We start from the raw sequence: 21,615 nt of genomic DNA, 5'->3' as shown, positions 1-21,615 counted from the left end.
GATCAGGCCTCTGGGGATTGGGCCTGCGGGCATCGGCCCTGCAGGGATCGGGCTCCCTCCTCTCTGGATTGGGCCTGCAGGGATCAGGCCCAAACCAGCTATCTGACATCCCCTGAGGGGTCCCAGATTGCAAGAGGGCGCAGGCCAGGCTGAGGGACCCCATCAGTGCACAAATCTGTGCACTAGGCCTCTAGTTATTAATAAACGGCTACTAATCCCCTCTATTATTGATTTAATTGATTAGCATTTTCAGATTTCAGCTAGAAAGAGGAGTTGAACAAGGAAGTATTTCTTAAGGAGATAGTCTCCTTAACTCAGGCTGGGTCTTGCATGTTTTTATCCAACAAACCTTTTTTTTTTTGTACTTGAAAATTCTTATTTCACTTAATGTCCTGTCCATGCTGTGATGCTGTTTTTTCTGGTCCTTACTCCTGGCTTTGTACCCACCTATGTCTGGCAATTTTTGGTAAGGGACAGAGATTTCTTCTTTTTCTTTTTCCAGTCCCTGTTGTAGTTATTTGCAGCAGGACCATGTCATGATGCATATTGCTCATTGCCATTTAGTCCCAGTTCTGGTATTGTCCCCCTGAAAAGCTACTCCCCACAAATCACCAGTGAGACTTTTGTATTTATTCCCTACCCAGCTGAATATAAGGTGAAAGGGCCTTTACTGTAGGTGAGAGAATGGTGATTTTTGACCTTCAGAATTCTAAAATCTTTGTTTCATTATGTAACTTCTCTTGTTTTTATTATTTTTATTTTTGAAATGATTATAGGCAAGATGTTATGCACCATTGGTGTATTTCATAATTTTCCAAAGTTCTAAGTAGACATAGCAGGCAGTTGATAAATTTATCCAATAAATCTAAATTTGATTAGATAATTGATATTAGATAAATTGTTATCTCTGGGAGAGATGAACAGGGGCATTTTGTTTCTACTTTGTTGTTTTAAAAAGTTTAAATATTTTTCTACATTAAAAACATTGTTTTTATAAGCTGGAAAAAATTTTAATGAAATGCTTTCTTTTTTTGAGGTGAAATTCACATTACAAAATTAACCACTTTAAAGTGAACGATTCTGTGGCATTTAGTACATTCATAATGCTGTGCAACTAGCATCTCTGTCTTGTTCTATACTGTTTTAATTTTAAATTTAAACTATGTATATTTAGAAATTGGTATAATTTATTGCCTTCAAATGGGTAAATAGGTACTCTTGTAAACATTTTGTATGTTGTATGACATTAAGATGCTACCCATTCAGAAAAATTTAAACTTTTGGAAAGTGAAAGATACTTTCTTAACCACCCGTCCCAGAAAACCTTCCCCTGCCATTCAATATTTATGACTCTCTTTCTACCCACTGATATTCTGTGGTCATATGATGGCCCAAATAAAACATTTTTTACTTCCCATTACACATGGTCTTGTCTTTTGTGTTTTAAATTTACATTTATATCTGACTGCAATATTTTAATTTTGCTTGCACTTGGATATAAAGGCACTATATTAAGCGTTGAGATTTCTGGGAAGCTTTGCAATGAATAGAATAACGAATGAGAGTTGTTTCAGTTTTGGTTGATGACACTTGACTGATAGGTATAGAATATTTAGGGTGGACTTCCATGGTAGATATCTTTGTGTTTCACTTAGTCACTCTCCCTGTCTTTGCAGCGAGGCTCTCTTCTTAGTGAACCTGCAATCCAGGTAAGAAGAAAAGGAAAAGGAAAGCAGACTTGGTCCTTGGAAAAATTGGACAACAGGTTGTTGGATATGAGAGACCTTTACCAGGAGTGGAAGGAGTGTGAAGAAGATACCCCAGTAAGTTATTTGAGAAAACTTACTTAGCTCGTACTCATAGAAGGAACCAAGCATTTCGGAATGAGCCTACCCATTTTCGGGGAAAATTGTTCATTTTTCCAAAATAGTAAGCCTATTTCTAGGATATTTATTTTAATCCTCTAACTTGTTTAGCTAACTGAAAATGTTAATAACCCATTGTTCCGGCATCTTCTTTTGTTCTCTTCCTCATTTTGTATCCTCTGGATTTCTGATAGAATTTTCTATAGTCCAAACTCATTTCTGCAGGTGTTAACATGTTTCTGTCTCCCAGACTGCACTGTGAATTTATTTAGGACAGAGACCATGCTCTTCTCATTTCTCAACACTTTAACCCTGTAGGTAATATACCTACAATATTTGTTTTGTTAATTGAACATCAGTGATATCTTAACATTTATACTATTAGGAACATATTTTGAAGGTGTCTTGACCTTAAGTAGGTGCCATAGATATGGACTCTGGTACCCTCCCCTCAAGTTGCCCGTTTTCTCATTTAGGCCAGCTCTATACTGTACATATTTAAAATAGAAAGATGTGTTGTGCATATTTTTACATATTTTCAACACTCCTGTGTTCGCATAGAGTTGTTTTAATTCCTTAGCTTCTTGTTTTTCAAAAGTTTTCAGTTTTCCAAATTGTCATCAATAAAAATGAATTTTTACTTTATATGACACTAGAGGCTCAATGCACGAAATTCATGCAAGAGTAGGCCTTCCTTCCCCTGGCTTCCAGCACCGGCTTTCCTCTGGCACCCGGGACCCAGGCTTCCCTCCGACACCTGAGACCTGGGCTTCCCTCTCTCCAGCCGCCGGCAGGCACCTGGGACCCGGGTTTCCCTGCAGCCACTGGCAGGCCCCCAGGACCAGGCTTCCCTCCTAGCTCTGGCTTTGTCTGGAAGGTCGTCCTGTCTAATTAGCATATTATGCTTTTATTATTATAAATGTTTTTCTTAAAATATATTTTTATTTTCTTGTGTATTCCTTTCCTATTTCACCATAGAAATAAAACAACATTAATAGTAAATACAAAAGGGCCCATCACACCACTCTCCTATAAGGGGTCACCTCTCATTAGTAGCTACATATCTCACATTTTTGTAGGAACAAGTGGAATAGATATGAATGAAAAATGAAGAGTTCTCTTATACATTTTACTTCTTTTTCTAGTCAGTGTATGTCTTCTATGTTTTCATGGCAAGATTTCCAGGTAAAGGAGAAGGAATGATAAAAGTAATGACATAGTCATGGGGATGTTAAGTACAGCACAGGGAATATAGTTAATAATACTGAAATAACCATGTATGGTGTCAGATGGGTACTAGACTAAATGGAGTGATCACTTCATAAGGTACATAATCGCTGTGCTATATACCCCAAACTAATATAGTATGTCAACTGTAATTAAAAAATAAATTTTTAAAATTTAAAAAAAGAAAGAAAAGTAATGGCATTATGGGGATTGCTCTCTCATGGGTGAAGAATGCTGACCATTTATTCTAAAATAGGAATGGGGTGGGGAGAGAGAGAGAGTGAGCACAATACAGTGCTATACTTCAGCTGAGTTTAATGACTTTATTAGAGTGCATCAAAAGTGATGGGTTGAATTCATTTTATTTTAGTCCATTTTCTTAAGTTGTATGTTCTGAATCTTCCTTCATTTTGAAGGTAATACGGTCTTACTTCAAGCGTGCCGATCCATTCTATGATGAGCAGGAAAATCACAGTCTCATTGGGGTGGCAAATGTCTTCCTCGAGTCCCTCTTCTATGATGTGAAGTTACAATATGCTGTTCCAATTGTCAACCAGAAAGGAGAGGTTAGTGTCCTATGAATGCCTTTATCCTTCAGAGAATGGTTCATTTAACAGTAGAGTATTGATAATATATAGTTACCATTTTTCATCAATAATAACAAGCAATAGTTATATGTGTTATTAACACCTGTGTTTTATACTGCCTTATGGTGTTTATTCCAAGTGCTTTGGGGGAAAGGAACTGTTAGAACCTAGGCTTCTAAATTCTCATATACCAGTAACCTAACCACTTGACTCTAAAGCAGAAGAAAGAACAAACTCTGGAAAAAGGACCTGCTTTTCCCCCATTGTTGCAGGTGGCAGGTCGGCTGCATGTCGAGGTGATGCGGATCAGTGGCGACATTGCGGAAAGGATTGCCGGAGGAGATGATGCTGCAGATACCTCCTTTGATAAGGAGACCCATGAGAACAAACTCACATGCATGGTAAGTCCCAGTTTCATTTACAAGTAGGAGAACTGTGATGGATTTTGAGGATTTTAGGTAGATGATAAATATTACGTTCTTTTTCAAATTTTGAAAATAGCTATCTCTAAATAAATCTTTAGTATTTAGTATTTTATCATATACTAGAGGCCTGGTGTATGAAATTCATGCACAAGTAGGGTCCCTAAGCCTGGCAAGCAATCAGGCTGATTGGGGCCTTCTGGATGCTGGCTGAGGCCTTCCTTCCCTGGCTGCCAGCTGCCGACCAGGGCCTTCCTTCATTCTGTGCTGCCCCCTGGTGGTCAGTGCATGTCATAGAGAGCAATCGGACTCCCGGTCTCCCAGTTGAACTCCTGAGGGAACAATTTGCATATTAGTCATATATATACATACACACACACACACACACACACACACATACATACATACTAGGGGCCCAGTGCACGAATTCGTGCACCTTGAAAGGAACTGTGGGCCACGAGGCTGCAGTAGGCACAGGAGTGGATCTTGGCCCATCCTCCATGCCTCTGCGTGGCCCCCAGTCCCCTGTCTGCCGGCAGCCCCGCTCCCGCAGCCGCCGTTCCCACACACTGACTGCGCCATTCCCCTAGCACCCACTGATGGTGCAGAGTGATTGGGGCTGATGCCAGCAGTAGATATGAGCGGGGCCGGTGCTGTCAGTGGGTGGGAGTGGCGGTTGCTGCCCCCATTGCCCCTCGGGAGCAGGGGTAGGTAGAGAAGCCCTCAGGGGCTATCACGGCCGGCAGCTGCCACTTGCACCTGCTGCTGGTGCCGAGTGATCGGGACCAGCACTGGGCACTGGCAGCAGGTGCAAGCGGCGGCTTCAGCGCTAGCTGCGGGTGCGAGCGGGGCTGGCACCAGCAGCAGGTGCGAGCACTAGGTGGGACCACAGTGTGTGGGAACAAAGAATGTTCAGTAACCACCAGAGGCTCGCCCAGATAACAGCGACCGGCGCCCCACCTTGGTCTGGTGCCCTGCCTTGGTCTGGTGCCCCTGCTTACCTGCTCCACCATCCTGCCGCGGCCAACACCCGCCATGTTCCGCACACACCCGCTGGTGGTCAGCACATGTCATAGCGACCGGTTGTTTGGTTATTCAGTTGTTCTGGTTGTTCCACCATTTGGTCTATTTGCATATTAGCCTTTTATTATATAGGATAGATTTTGATGTCCTTGTTAGCCAGGTACTTACACTACCTTCTGCTGTGAAGCTTTGGAGAGGTTACCTCTTTCCTCTGGGCTATTTCACTCCAAATTGATATGGATTTGTGTTTATTGGAACTTTTTTATAGAGAAGCTCAGTTTTTTCACCCAACTCAGGTCTCTTGATTCCTGCTGATGATAGAACTATATTCCAGCCACAGTCCTGTTCCTATGCTCCTGCCATAAGTCACTCTTCTCTCTGTTTTTCTATGATTTTTTTCTTCCTCTTCCCCCACGTGCCTTTGCCTATGCTATTGTTATGCCCTAATTGCAAGCCCTTTTCTTCCTGCTCTTCCCATGCATGCCATTCATGGGCTATGTGTTGAGTGTTATCTGTCAGACATTGTGCCAGGCACTGCAAATATAAAGATGAACAAGACAGGATTCCAACTCTCAAGGAGCACTCTGTGTGGTTCGTGCATATGTGTAAGGGGGGCACACAGTGAACAGAAGACTCCAATGTTGTGTAACCCTGGTGCTCTGAGAGAGGTAGGCCAGACATTCTGGGACACAGAGGAAAGGTAATTGATTCTGATATTAAGGTCTGAGGAAAATTTCTGGAAAAATGAGATTCCAAGTGAACTTGAAGGAGAGTGTGTTATGTACAACTCTTGCTCCAGAGGGAGCTATGGCATTTTCATGGGGAATTGCTCGGTAGATTTTAGGTAGGTTATCACATTCCTGTCATCACAGTCAGCAGAGGTAGTGCCACCTCTGTCACTCATGACAGTGGAAAAAAAATCCCCTCATACATTTCCAAATCCACTCCAGTGGGCCATCCTGCCATTGCTTAAGAATCACAGAGAAACCAGTTAAAAAGGTTTTTGAGGAAGAGAAATTAGCAAGGGGAATTGAAACAGTGTACAAGACCATTCAGATGTGAAGTAGAAGAAGCCTGACCTGAACTCTTACTTCATAATTCATCCTATGTCCAGTCCTGGTTCTCAGCGCATGTTTCTAGGATGGAAGTTGACATTGAAAGTAGGCATTAGCTGCAAGGCATGGGAAAGCTAAGGCTGTTAAAGTTGGGCTACTTTCTGTATGTCTTTGCATATATTAAGAAGGCCTCATATGTTTTAAGTCTATTGCTTCAGGATTAGCAGGGGATTCTTAATTCCCTAAAAGGTTACTCTTTATTGTATTGTACTTGTTTTGCTAGCATGTCCTTTAAGGTTATAGGATTATCAAAGATGGAGACATAGGCTTGATGACTCCATATGGCCCATTTTAAAGGTGATGGACCAGTAAATGCAGCTGTGTGAAAGATCAACTGTGTGAGTTTACTATTAGTAAAGTAACACAAAAGATACTATCTCATTTGGAAAATTTATCTTTATCACTGTTAAGAAGTAGTATGTCCTGGGTAACAAGCTTTTTAAGAAAATAAAGTTTAAAAATCTGAAGATTTTTTTTTTATTGGAAGATATCAAACATGAAAGTAGTGAGAAAGGTGTTATTGATCCCCTTTCATCCTCCTTGGACAATTATCAACTCGTGGTCAGTCTTCTTCCATTCATACACCTAAGCCACTTCTGCACTGACTCCTTCCCTTGGATTATTTTGAAGCAATTCCAGACATCATATTACATCCTTATAATAAAAGCCTAATATGCAAATTTATCAAACGGCAGAATGACCAGTCACTATGACGCGTAATGCCCCCCAGGGGGCAGACACTCAACGCAGGGGCTGCCCCCAGCCTGCAGGCCCCAACCGGTTGCCCAACAGATCGGCCCTGATCGGCAGCCAGGCCTAGGGACCCTACCCATGCACAAATTTTATGCAACGGGCCTCAAGTCTATAAATAGTTTAGTATCTCCAAAAGAAGAGTACTTGCCCTAGTCAGTTTGGCTCAGTAGATAGAGCATCGGCCCATGGACTAAAAGGTCCCAGGTTCCATTCCAGTCAAGGGCACGTACCTCGGTCGAAGGCTCGATCCCTGGCCCTGGTTGGGGACATGTGGGAGCAACCAATCGATGTGTCTGTCTCACATTGATGTTTCTCTCTCTGTGTCTCTCCCTCTAGTTTCCACTCTCTCTAAAAATCAATGGAAAAATATCCTCAAGGGAGGATTAACAACAACAAAAAAGAGTACTTAAAAAGATCAAATAAAACTAAAATATCATAATAAAAAATGAATGCTTTCTTAAATATCATGAACTGTCCAGTCAGTTTTTTTGATTGTCTTAGTTGACATGTCTCTGAAGGCTGTCTTAATCTTTAGGCTCAATCACTTGTGGGTGTTGTTCTTCTCTGTTTCTCTTTGTCTCTCATTCTCTCTTATCCTACAATTTATTTTAGGAAATGGGCTATTATATTTTCTCATAGTCTGCATCTTACTGATTGGTATTATTTAACATGTTATGCTGCATTTTTCATTAATTGCTAGGTAGAAATACAAGCAATGTATGGGGGAAGAGGAGTAGAGAGGATACTTCATTATTTTTCCTTCAGAAGGCACATTATGTCTGCTTCTCTTCCAGCATGGTTAGCAATCATCGGTGTTCATTACCTAGACATTTCATTAGGCATTAGAAAAGAATGATGCTATAATTCTATTTTTCCTTCAGTTATTAGCTGAATACTTCTATAGAGAGAATCTTTCTATTATCAACTATTTTCTCTTCAGAGATACAGTTTGTATAGGAGAGGCATGGTAAATGTTCCAGTCTCTCCCATTATTTACTGATTTTCAAAATAATGAATTGGTTTTCCTACCAATATCCAAAAGCAGCCAAGGAGATTTCTTTTTGGTTTTAGTTTTAATATCATTATGAACTCTTAGATTTAAATATATTTGATGTGTTTCAATCCATTGTATTTATTGCCTATATTAAAGTTCAGATTATCCCATCTTTGGCCTGTGGGGGCTCTTCAGTTAGTTCGTGAGTCCTTTGACACAACCTTAACCCTCATAAACTCTACTAGCTTTCTTGCATTCAGATACGACGAATATTCTGGTCTCATTCTGTACATTCCCTGTCCTAGATCTGGAATCAGTCATTTCTCCAGGGAACCTGATTCCTTTTAATGGAAAGTGGTTTTTAGAGACCATATTCTGAGCATATAATAGCCTTTTGTATAAAAGGAGGAAGACAAATAAACTGTGTGATAGCAAACAAAATATTATTAGAAAAAACAAACCAAACCAGTCTGGGGACACTTGAATTGCATGAGTGAAGAGTTTCGCCAGCCATAAAAGAAGTCTGGGTTTATTTTTCTGGGGTGAAATAAAGTTTGTACATATTAACATATTGATATTTTCAATTACATTAGATACAATTAGTGTATTTTAAAATTCCAAACCACATTAATGTCTTCTGACATTCCTGGGCTCTAGTATCTTGAGCAATGGTGAGCGGATTGAAGTCTGTGTTATCCTGACACCTTGTGGTGATTTTTGGTTTCTGTAGGCAAAAACTAAAACCGAAAAAGAAACCCAAACCTATGTTCTAAATATTCCTCATTCTGTTATATCCATCCTGTTATTCTTCATTCCTGGCAGTCTCATTCCCGAGAAGTTGCCTATAGGGAACAGTTCAGTATATAAAGCCTTGTGTTTGCTTATTTATTTCAACCCCAAAACTGAGATCGATGTCTAAAAAAAAAGGCTTTCAGGTGGAATTCCATCACAAGGAGGTACCTATTGAACATCTATCCACTCAAAGCCTTTTCATTCATTTCACTTACTTGGTAATGGTCATTCCTCACACTGGTATCATTAGCTAGCTATCCTGTTACACCTAGGAGAAAAACTAAGCCTAAGGAAACTAAAATGTAATTTTAAAAGTAATTTTTTCAAAAACAGAAGCTAATAAGTGGCAGAGATTTTTATTTGGATCTATATACTCCAGAATCTTATAATCTTCTCAAATACCACATTGCCTCATCTTAAAGAATATAATAATCACTTTTAACACTTAATAAAAAAGTGATAGTTTTTTAAATTTAAGAAAAAAGTAATTGCTGAATACAGCTCGCCGTATTTGGTTCGGAGGAATAAAATGTGTTAGTCAATTCATCTTTCATAGCCTGTCAGGGAGTTACCATCTAGATTTGCAAACTCTTGTTGCTGTCACAGGAAACAGGAGTTTCCATTCATTACTTAGCCATTATGGACCTGGTATAGAAGAAAATAAAATCATCTGCTTTGTGAGATTTTCTGTGGCATTATTAAGACTTCCTCAAGTGCTAAGACTATTATATTTGTGTTTGATGAACTACATCACATATTCAAATCTACTTTTGTTAAATTTATTTGCTGGGGATAGAGTACAACCTACAACATGCAAGGAAGAGACCAGTTGAAGAGTAAATAAATGCTCAATCATATGAAAGTTGGCCTAATGGGTTATAAAATCAGAATTTAGTTTCACTTAATTAATTTTAGGGTTTAGTTTCCTTCATAGTTGGAGGAGTTTTAGAATATTACAACTTATACAAAAACTTCAGCTTAAAAAATCAATTTGATGCTACCTGTCAAAAGAAATATTTAGAAACTTGGCTGCTTTAAAATCTGTTATGGACATTTCTTTAATCTCCACCGTTCACCCCTCCAGATCTCTAAAGTATACATTCCTGAGGCTTTTAAAGTTTCTTCCAAAATGCTCTAGTCACATGTTGTAGTCTACTTGAGAACCTTATTAAAAAGAAACAAACTTTAAAGTATCAAGTAAATGGTTTTTTGCTTATTGGCACGTACATGTTCTTCATCATTCTTAATTCTGTGTTCTTATGATGTACAATATTCACTAACCAAATTTGTATTATGGGATGGTGTTGATATTTGAAAGCTTTCTTCTTCTGAGTTGATTATTGTTATTATAGGATGATTACGATGATGTTATAAGAAATTAGAATTTAAATGTTTTTCATTAGCCTATAAATGCTTTAAGACATCCACCTTTATAGTCAAAGTTATTGCCTTTGTTACCCTTGTCAACCTCTTGCTAAATATGACTAGGGCAGAAGTACAGTCCAGAGTGAATGGGATTTGGTCAACATAAACCAACAGTTAGTGACAGTCAGGACTGGAGTCCATATCTCTAAGTATTTCTTGGAACTCTTTGAGATAAAAACTAACAGAACCTTCCTTTTCCTTCAGGTTAAAATACTCCAAGCCACTGGGTTGCCACAGCATCTGTCCCACTTTGTATTCTGCAAATACAACTTCTGGGATCAACAGGATCCAGTAATGGTCGCACCGGAAGTAGACACCTCATCCTCTTCTGTCAGCAAGCAGCCTCAGTGCATGGTTGTCTTTGATCATTGCAAAGTAAGTATGTCTTCCAGACTTGGTCAGCATTTAATTACTCAGGCAGACACAAAACAAGAAAATGAACCTTATTTAGTTGAATAATTTGGTACTGATATGTGTCTTGGATCAGAGTTTCTTAGGATTGTGCTGTATTAAAAATCGGAAGTGTTATCAGTACATTACGCACCTTAAACTTACACAATGTTATATGTCACTTATATCTCAGTAAAGCTGGGAGAAAAAACAAAACTAAACCAAAGTGTCAATGCAGTTAACTCCTCCATAATCAAAAGTTAACTTTTGTGTGAATACATACACACATTAACACTCTCACATATGTGTGTACGTGTGTGCTCTTCTCCAAAAGGAATCCAGGTTTTATATTAGATTACTAGGGGCCCGATGCACGAAATTCGTGCAAGGATAGGCCCTCGCAGTCACGGCCACTTCGGCTGCTACCTTGCAGCCCTCGCTGCCTCGGCTGCCTCTCGGCCCTTGCGGCCCCAGCTGCCTCGTGGCTCCAGCTGCCTTGCAGCCCTGCAGCCCTGCAGCCCTGCCCACTGATCATTCTGGAAGGTCGTCCGGATGGTCACTCGCTGTTCGGTCGATTTGCATATTATGCTTTTATTATTATAGATTGGAGAAATTGTCATCTAAAAAAGTTAAGACACCAGTGTTTTAGAGACAGTGAAGACAGAAAAGAGACAAGAACTAACTTTATTGAGTACCCAGTGCTCTGCTAGGCACTGATGTTATTCTCTCATTTGACCTTTACCACAGTTGTATTTGATGAGGGTGCTTTTTTTCAGTAGAAGAAACCAGTTCAGAGAGACCAGTTTGCCCATGGGTGGTAACCAGCAGAGCTGGGAATGTCAGATCTTAGATACCTTTTTTCTATTGTGGCACAGTTGACCTATCTCATTTTTTTCAAGAGAGAAATCTCTAATTTTTTAAAATACAGAAATACCTTTAGTGTATTAAAGATCAAGAGAGAGTGAAAGAGATGGAGATTCTATCACTTTTACAAATAAACTGTTTTAGAGCTTCATTCTAACTATTGCAAAATGCTGTCTTAAATCTATGTTGCAAAGATGGACAGGGTGGGAGAATTTTTAAAAATTTAGGTGATTTTTTTTTTGTACTGATGATCATTTTTTCTTTTCTTTCTCTCCTATTATTGGAGATAGCTTCCTAAAAACTGGGAAAAATATTCTTTTATATCAAGACATCATAGATCATTGTTATAATTCTTTTCTTGTTATATTATAATTCTTAATATAATTGTTTATACTTTTTAAAATGGCTCCCAAAGTATTGCTAACAAAACAGAATACAATGCTGGTCTTTCACAATAGATTTTCAAGGTGAAACATTTTTTAAAAATTAGAGGTAGCATTATTTTTAAAGTCAAGAACCTTAGACCATGTGAGAATTCATTCTGGATGTAATATAACAGCAGTTCTGTTCTATAACTAAAACAGTCTTTTCTATTTCTCTTCTTCATGAAGCATATGATGCTAGGTACAAGTTATCATAAGGTAACCAGAAAGTGTTTCCTCTTCTGTGATTTTTTTTTAGGAGTTTTCTGTTAACATCACTGAAGACTTTCTTGAGCACCTTTCAGAAGGGGCACTGGCAATTGAAATATATGGCCATAAGATGACCGATTCACCGAAAAACCCAGCCCTGTGGGATTTGGGGATTATTCAAGCAAAAACACGTAGTCTTCGGGACAGGTGAATTTTGGAGATCCATCTGATTACAAATTGCTAGAGATTAATACTGCCGTTTATAAAGGTTGTCCTTTCCTGGGCATCATCACTAGTAATAGATGGTGGTGTTTCCAGGGCATTAATAGCACAGTTAAACTTCTTTAGAGGATGAACTTTGAAGTGTGATAGAAGAAAGCTAAATATATGGGTAGTTAAGAATACAGAGTGAAATAAATTTTTGGAGAATAGATAGCTTATTAAGAATTACTTCTAATTAATCAACTGTAGAGAAAAGGGATCAAGATATGCTCTAGAATTCAAGTTTGCTTGTTTTTCTTTAGCTCAAAGTTCTTTTCAGGTGGCATCGGTGATGGGAGGAGGTAGGCACATTTGTTTACCAGGATTTTAAAAGAAGAGTTTAAAAAAAAAGAAGTTAAAAGGAAATGAGGGAAAGAGCACATATATTTCTACTTTTCATCTATTTTTAAAATGAAAACCAGATTTTCTTTTTTTGCAGTTAGAAAGTTTTAGCAAATTTTAAATTAGACATTGAGAGATTTTTCTTGATTCTCTTTTCTTATGTGAACAAAGATACTTGTCAAATTCCTAAAGCATATATTTATCTACTTATGAAAAGATAATCACTGTACTTGCTCCTGTCCCACTGGTTACAATGTTTAGATTTTTAAATAATCACTGAAATAGATTTGTAGTTTTCATACCTTTTTATTTTTAAAATATTTTTTTTTATTGATTTCAGAGAGGAAGGGAGAGGGAGAGAGATAGAAATATCAATGATGAGAGAATCATTGATTGGCTCCCTCCTGCAATGCCCCCTACTAGGTATCAAGTCAAAAACTACCACTGGTTACAATGTTTAGATTTTTAAATAATCACTGAAATAGATTTGTAGTTTTCATACCTTTTTATTTTTAAAATATTTTTTTTTATTGATTTCAGAGAGGAAGGGAGAGGGAGAGAGATAGAAATATCAATGATGAGAGAATCATTGATTGGCTCCCTCCTGCAACGCCCCCTACTAGGTATCAAGTCAAAAACTGGGCATGTGCCCTGACAGGGAATTGAACTGTGACATCCTGGTTGATAGGTTGATGCTTAACCACGGAGCCACACCAGCTGGGCATCATACCTTTTTGAACAAAATAAAAGAGCCATTTCTAGTTCTGGTGCTCTACATGTTCAGATAAACTCCTCTAGTAATGAACTATGGAAATGGCTCCTGCAAGTATAGTCTTAGTTCTGATACTATTTGTTTAACTTTGCCTTCAATTATATTTGCTAATATGTACTTGCATATTACTCGTTGAGCTACAGATCATTCTATTTCACTATTTTGTTTGGAGGTCATTGTTATTGTTAATTCTCATGTAGGAGCCTAAGCTGCCTGTATTGAAATAGAAATGTATGATTTTCCAAGAACTTCAACTATTTCCTAGATGGAGTGAAGTCACCAGGAAAATGGAATTCTGGGTTCAAATCTTGGAACAGAATGAGAATGGTGAATACTGCCCCGTAGAAGTAATTTCTGCAAAGGACGTGCCTACAGGAGGAATCTTCCAACTCCGGCAGGTAACAGAATTATAAATGTTATTCTGAGTGTTCACATTAAAGACTTTGGTACCATAAAGCTTACTATTGGATTTCTTTGACAGAAATGTCAGTGATAATGAAAGCTAGACTGGCCAACTCCATTTCTTATGTTAAAATCATCTCCTACTTCATGTGTATTTTCTTTCATTTTAAAAAATGCTTCTATTTATAATATTTTAAAACCAGCTTCTGTTAGATTTAAGTAATAAAGAGATAAGCTTTAAAGAACAACTTAGCATTGAATTGTACAAAATAAAACATATCAAGCAACATTAGAATATTTATAGAAACAAGGAGAAACAGTGTGATGTGGTGGGAAGAACAAACCTCCGGAGTCTAACCTGTTAGGGTCTTCCGTGAGTAAATCCAGTGACCTCTCAGAACCTTTAATCAGGTGCAGAGTGGAGGTGGTGATAATACCAACTTTGTAGGGTTGGTGTGAAGATTAAAGATATTGTATATGAAACACAGTGCTTGGCACATGGGAGGTGGGAAGTAACTTTTTCTCCTGACACCAACCAATTCTCGGCAGACATTAGTGGGTGTCCTACTATTCAATTCAGTTTGGACCTTACCTGCCAGAGTTAGCTCAGACTCCACAGGTTTCAGGGCGTAGACCAGGGGTGGGCAAACTTTTTGACTCGAGGGCCACAATGGGTTCTTAAACTGGACCGGAGGGCTGGAACAAAAGCATGGATGGAGTGTTTGTGTGAACTAATATAAATTCAAAGTAAACATCATTACATAAAAGGGTACGGTCTTTTTTTTTTAGTTTTATTCATTTCAAACGGGCCAGATCCGGCCCGCGGGCCGTAGTTTGCCCACTGCTGGCGTAGACTTAATCACAAAAGTGCCCTTGCTTCTGATTCCCGTGCCAAGTATCGGGTTCCCAGGTTACCCATACTTCTGTTCGACTTGGTTGCAGTCAGGGGCTCCCATAACACTCCTCCAAGGGTTTGATAATTTGCTAGAATGACTCACAAAACTTGGGAAAGCCTATTACATACTGCTACCAGTTTATTATAAGGATACAATGCAGGAACGGCCAAATGGAAGAGATGCATGGGTCAGGTATGGGATGAGGAATGAGGAACTTCGTGTCCTCTCTGTGTACACCACTCTCCCAGCACCTGGATTTGTTCATCAACCAGGAAGCTCTCTGAACACCATCTTTTGTAAGTTTTTATGGATGTTCCATTATGTAGGAATGGTTGATGACACCATTTGGCCATTGGCCATAATCTCCAGCCCCACTCTCCTCTCTCTCTGAGGGGTGAGGCTGAAAGTTCCAACTTCTAATCAAGGCTTGGTCTTTCTGATGACCAAATTATCTGGGGGCCTGCCAAGAGTCGCCAGATTAAAAGTCACTTTATTAAAAGATGTGCCTATAACCTTTATCATTCTGGATAGTCCAAGAGTTTTAGGAGCTGTCTGCCAGGAATGAAGGACAGAGATCAAATATCTTTTTATGATACCACAGGAGGAGTTAAATAAATGCCACTAGGCAGATATGAATACCTGCCAGGAATCAATTCAGCAGGGCAATATGTGGGAACCATCACTTGCCCCCAGGCAGATTGTAATCTGGAAAGTGTCTATTCTGCTAACTAAAGAGGAGAGAGAATATCTTAATAGAATTTACATAGTGGATTTGGAAATACTCCTTTTTTGCCATGCTTTATATTAATTCAACATTTAGTAGAATATTGCATCCTATGATAGTTTCCATACTTTAGAACAATAGTCAAATATTAGAATGAATGTTACTCTCGTAAATGAATGTTTAAATCATTCACAGCAAAATATGAGAAAAGGTTAAAGGAAAAAGAAAGTTTGCTTAAATATTTAAGTTTCTAAATGTTTTAATAGAAGAAAGATGAAAAGCATTTATTCTCTAACCCCAGCAAATGAATTTTAGCAAATTCTTCATGCATATAAGGTCAAGGAACTGAAAGCAGAAGGAAATTAGTTTAAATTATAGCACGAGATATAGACATAAAATAGGGTTCTTAAGGGTGTGAAGAACATCTTTTTCTGAACATCTGTTAAATCTATATATATCCTTGTTAGCTGCCTTAGAAATTCATCTCCTGGAAGGCAAGACCAGATAATTTTCTGTGGTTTAATGTAAATTGAATACTTAAGTATTTGTCATACTTCTGACAACCTATATTTTAAGTGTTTAAAGGTAGATTGGGTTTATCAGGAAAGACTCTTTTTGAAGGATGTGCATCCTGACCGGGATGCTGGAAGTATCGTGCAAAGGCTGGAGATTTTTTCATATGTAAAGGACAGGAATAAAAAGTGAAGATACAGCCCTAACTGGTTTGGCTCAGTGGATAGAGCGTCCGCCTGCGGACTGAAAGGTCCCAGGTTCGATTCTGGTCAAGGGCATGTACCTTGGTTGTGGGCACATCCCCAGTGGGGGGTGTGCAGGAGGCAGCTGATCGATGTTTCTCTCGCATTGATGTTTCTAACTCTCTATCCCTCTCCCTTCCTCTCTGTAAAAAATCAATAAAAAATATTTAAAAAAAGAGTAAAGATACAGAGGTTGGAGTAAAGTAGAAAGTAACGTGGGGAGAGCTGGAAAGCAGTGACAGAAGAGGTTGTAGCTAATTCATAGAGGGTGTTGATGGTAGGCTCACTGAACTTAATATATTTCAAAATTGGAACCTACTGTTCTTGAACAGGAAAATGGCAGGGAAAACTGGTTAGGTTAACATATGAAATTGCTGTTTTATAGTAAAAAAAAATGGTTAAATATCAGCAGTTACAAGAAGTTCAGTTGAAAAACAGAAAGAAATTCAGTCAAACTGTTTAAGTATACTGATCAAAGCTCTTCCTGTGGAACATTGAGCCATTCCTGGATCTTTTTCCTCCTTTTCTTCCCTCTCCTTATCTGAATCCTCCCAAAAGTATATGTATTTTACCTTTCACATTTGGGCACACATTTAAAATAGATCACTTTCTGTCTTAGGCAAAGTAAATAATTGACTAAACTATTTTAGACAATTAAAATGTTTTCTGAGGTATTCTTTCCACAAAATACCTGATGCATAGTCCTTGTTAAATATGAAATCACAAGACATCTGTGACCCATCTTTTCAAATCAATCATTGCCTTAGTTGACTTTACTGATAACGCAAAGCTCTTGGGAATTAAAATCTGAAGGAAGAGGGGAAGAGTAACTGACTTGAAATTGTATATTCAAAATCCATTTTTAAGTTATATTTTTAATTCTGTAATTTATAAACCAACTTTGAAGTCAGTAATTTGGGAATGCTGAGACTTTAAAGAAATGTATTGTTTTATTGTAAATATACAGGGTCACACATATTCTGAAAAAATGTGCCTAAGAAGGGATATTCTCTGATCAATTCTTTATTTTGCAGCTTGGTTAAACTTGTTTTATTTGAGGATTAGACCAGTGAATCCAGGATAGTATTAGTCATTCTTATTTTTATTTTGCTTATTACTTAAAGCAGATCTATTACATAGGGTGGGTTTGGCAATCTGTTCTTTATTATATTTTTATTTTTAAATATATTTTTATGGATTTCAGAGAGGACGGGAAAAGGAGAGAGAAACAGAAACATCAATGGTGAGAATCATTGAGAGGTTGCCTCCTGCACGCCCCCTATTGGGGATTGAGCCTGCAACTGGGCACGTTCCCAGACCAGGAATCAAACTGTGACCTCCTGGTTCATAGGTCGATGCTCAACCACTGAGCCACACTGGCCAATCTGCTCTTTTCTAAAAAGTCTAGGTAACATCTGTCACTATACTCTTTAACTTAAAATATCATGTATATTTTTCTACAGCTATATTTTAATGACAACATTTTATTATATATAGTAAAGTTTTAAGCAGTTACCAATATTTTGCATTTAATTTTATAACTAGTTTTTTGTTATTCTTAACATTGCTTTCTGATTCTTTAAATGCATACATCATTATTTACTTAGAAGATATTCCCAGAAAGTTGAATTGCTGGGTCAAGGAAAACGTAACTTTTTTATTCAAATTGCTTTGCAGAAAGCTTTACCAATTTATATTCCCACAAATAGTGTATGTAATTTAATTACTTTGGGCAATATTGGAAATTGCCTTTTTAAAAGATAATTGTCAGCTTAGTAAGTGAAATAAGTATGTATCGTGCTAATTTTAATTTGTATTTATTTGATTATTAGTAAGTTGAACATTTTTTATTGTCTAGCTCAGTGGTTCTCAACCTTCCTAATGCCACGACCTTTTAACACAGTTCCTCATGTTGTGGTGACCCCCAATTTCATTGTTACAAATTGAACATAATTAAAGCATAGTGATTAATCACAAAAACAATATGTAATTATATATGTGTTTTCCGATGGTCTTAGGCGACCCCTGTGAAAGGGTTGTTCGACCCCCAAAGGGGTCGCGACCCACAGGTTGAGAACTGCTGGTCTAGCTATTTTCGTTTCTTTTGTTAGAATGTTTTCTTTTAACGTTTCTTGTTAAAAATGTGTAAACCATATATTTGTTCTGTGACTTTCTATTTGCTTAAAAGCTAATTTTTCATGATTAGCTTTTCAGTTGGTAGTTTGCTATTTCACATTTAAAATATGAGGATAGTATCTCCAAATTAAATGCTTTTCCTAACATCAGCCTGTAGAGGTCTCTGTAAACCAAATTTTTACAAATCAAACCAATTTCAAGAAACTCTTAAAATTGTGATACAGGGGCAGTCCCGGCGAGTACAAGTGGAAGTGAAGACTGTGCAGGAGTCTGGGACGTTACCACTGATGGAAGAAAGTATATTGTCCGTTGGCATTGGGTGTGTAAAAGTTAGAGCACTCAGATCCCCGAAGACGCATGAGACCTTCCATGTGAGTTACTCTGCCTATTATGTTCTTGTAGAAAGACTCATTAGGTGAGAGTATCTGGGAACTTGTCAGAAACTGCCTTCCACGAATAATTCTTTCAGTATTCCTTTTGTTTTCCTTTGCTGTCTTTTTTTTTTTTTTAACCTGGTATTTCACTGTACTGGACTGTTGGTTTTGCCCTAGTATGTGTCAAGCTGAGGGTTAATCAAACATCTCAGCCTCCAGAAAGTCCTCAGTGCCTACTCCTGATTAACCTCCTCCATCACCACCCTCTGCAGAAACCCCCCACTGGCTTGTAAAGACTGTCTGCCAGCAGGTGTTTGATTTCCCCTGGGGAGTGGGACTATAAACCCAGCAGGGGAAGTATTGTACTGGTTCCTGAAAAAGGTCAAATGTATGTTCTTCATTTTCCCATAAGAAGCTCAAGGGTTTACTCCAACTTTCTGAAAACTATCAAGCCAAGAGTGAGGGGAACATGGGCGGGAGATGAAGCAGTATATTATTCATTAAATTAGAAAATATGAAGTCTGGGGAAAGATTCAGGTTGTTTAGCATTGCCTGATGCTTGGATAACTGTTTCAGTTCTGCATAATGTATTTTTTTCTTTCAGGATGAAGAGGAAGACATGGATAGCTACCAGGTAATGAAGTACCTGTTAGTCTCATCATATAAGCTTGATTAAAGTACCCATTCCTGAGTCTTACTATACTGTTACTTAATAATAACACAATTAATTCTGATTGAAATATTGCTTTTCCTCAGATTAATACAGTAGGGAAGAATGAGTGTGTCATGGACTGGAAAGCCATAGCCTGTACAGTCTGTTTAGGTTGGGAATCATTTGTGATCTTTATCCTTTTCCAAACCTGGAGCTCTCCACCCAGGTTTCCTACAGATCTATTTCTGCAGATTCTCTACCTTATTTTTTCTGTCCTTGAGTGGACTCACCCACCCCTTTCTCGATAAGAGCTGTCATACTGCTCTTCAGTCAAGCCATGCTCCTAGATATTTGCCTTATTTTAAGCCAGGTATTTCTTCTCCCACTTCATGCAGTTATACGGGTTTGGTTTTGTATCTCCTCCTGCCCCTCCCCTTTTTCTAATCTGTAAGATTCTGTGTATGTCTGTTAAGTTTTATCTTGTTAGTCTTGTTAGGACTCTCAGAGCTCTTTGGATCCTGATTATGTCATCCAGTGTAGTCACTCTCCTGGTTTTGCATCATTCTAATTTGATAAAAATGTCTGCCTTCCTATATAAGTCACTGATAAAAACATTGTATCAGAGAGGGTTAAATACAAAGTCCTATGGCACAACAATAGAGACTTCTTTGAAGCTGACATTATTTCATCAATCACTGTTCCTTGGATGTGATATTTCAGCCATTTCTGATCTCATTCAAGTAGACTCATTGTACATTTCTCCATCATGTCCACAAGAATGTCATGAGCTATTTGGTTAAGTGCCTTAGTGAAATCCAGATACATACCATATCCACAGCATTCCACTGATCTACCCAGTCCTGTACCTTTATTACAAAAGGAAATGAGGTGAGATTGGTGTACAGTCAGGTGTTGACAGGCAGAATTGTTTGGCTGTTGATAATGCCCCTGTTCTCACTCCCCTCCCCCCACCAAACCAAGGGAGAGAAACATGAAGACTAGTCAAGATGTTGAAGACTGTAGTGAAGAACTTTGAAGAATTCTTACGGTGGTCCTAAGGGATATAAATATGAAGATTATTGAGTAGCATTTGTAATTTTTATCCAACACTGATAAAAAACTGGTTCTGGAGATCAGAGCGTAGCTTTTTAGAAAGTCTTACCCTAATGATGATGTTTTAATTTCTGAAAGTTACTGTTCTGAATAATGGCTGGAGCCAACTAGTGACAATAATAGACATCTGTATATATAAAAGCCTAAGTGACTGTTTCAACCAGAATGACTGGAACAGCGGATCAACCAGTTGCTATGACATGCACGGACCACCAGGGGGCAGACACTCAACGCAGGAGCTGCCCCCTGGTGGTCAGTGTGCTCCCACAGTCAACCTCCCACAACCCCTTCCCCCCTTTTGTCCTCCCCCCCATCGTCCCCGAAATAACTAGAGGGCTGGTGCACAAATTCATGCACAGGTGGGGTCCGGCCAGCCCATCCCAATTGGGCCAGGCCAGCTCGGGGGAGGGATCGTGGGTGGTTGGCTGACTGACCCTGCCCCCTGGTCAAACTCCCTGTCAAGGGGACAATTTGCATATTAGCTTTTTATTATATAGGATACTTAACATTTTTGAAGCACATTAGAGTAAGGTAAGATAGAGCATCGGTTTTAGATATATCGCCTACACATTATATTTACTGTCATTTCCCTTGTTTTCTTCCAGGATCGGGATTTAGAGAGACTACGTAGAAAATGGCTAAATGCGTTAACAAAACGTCAGGAGTACTTAGATCAACAACTGCAGAAGCTTGTTAGTAAACATGGTAAGAAAAGCACATTGAATATTTCTCTCCCCCCCATTTGCAGCCACGTAAATTAGAAGTAAATGAACACATCCAGTTATGGGGATGGCAAGAGCATAGGAATGTTATTGTGTCATAGCCTTTCCAAAGAACATTTATCTAATTGGAGTGATGTCTCTGCATAGGTCTCCCCTGGCCCCCACCAGATAAAGAGAAAATATGGTACACAAAGTAAACATTGTCCCTCAAAAATAACTTCGGGAAGATGCTAACATTTCTTGATTTCTTGTCCAAAGTACTTAAATCCTCTGACTCTGGAAGAAATTATTCGTGTGCTCTTCCACTGTAGGCCTTCCACGAATTGGGCATGGCCTCTGTAAGAGTATACCAGCCTCGCTAGCTTATAGTTTTTTTT

General features: G+C 38.6%; 1 protein-coding gene across 1 annotated transcript in view; it reads left to right on the top strand.

Moving 5' to 3' along the window:
* KIF13B (kinesin family member 13B) overlaps positions 1-21,615 on the top strand; it is a 192,824-nt gene that overhangs the window by 103,073 nt on the left and 68,136 nt on the right. Inside the window, 10 exon segments of the mRNA XM_014546454.1 lie at positions 1,677-1,823; positions 3,509-3,658; positions 3,952-4,080; positions 10,408-10,578; positions 12,139-12,296; positions 13,730-13,862; positions 18,602-18,748; positions 19,356-19,385; positions 21,122-21,221; positions 21,265-21,268. Coding sequence (XP_014401940.1) covers positions 1,677-1,823; positions 3,509-3,658; positions 3,952-4,080; positions 10,408-10,578; positions 12,139-12,296; positions 13,730-13,862; positions 18,602-18,748; positions 19,356-19,385; positions 21,122-21,221; positions 21,265-21,268 — 1,169 coding nt within the window.

The sequence above is a fragment of the Myotis brandtii genome, unplaced genomic scaffold, assembly GCF_000412655.1.
Source record: "Myotis brandtii unplaced genomic scaffold, ASM41265v1 scaffold447, whole genome shotgun sequence".
Classification (NCBI taxonomy): Eukaryota; Metazoa; Chordata; class Mammalia; order Chiroptera; family Vespertilionidae; genus Myotis; species Myotis brandtii.
This window is presented reverse-complemented; position numbering and strand designations above follow the sequence as displayed.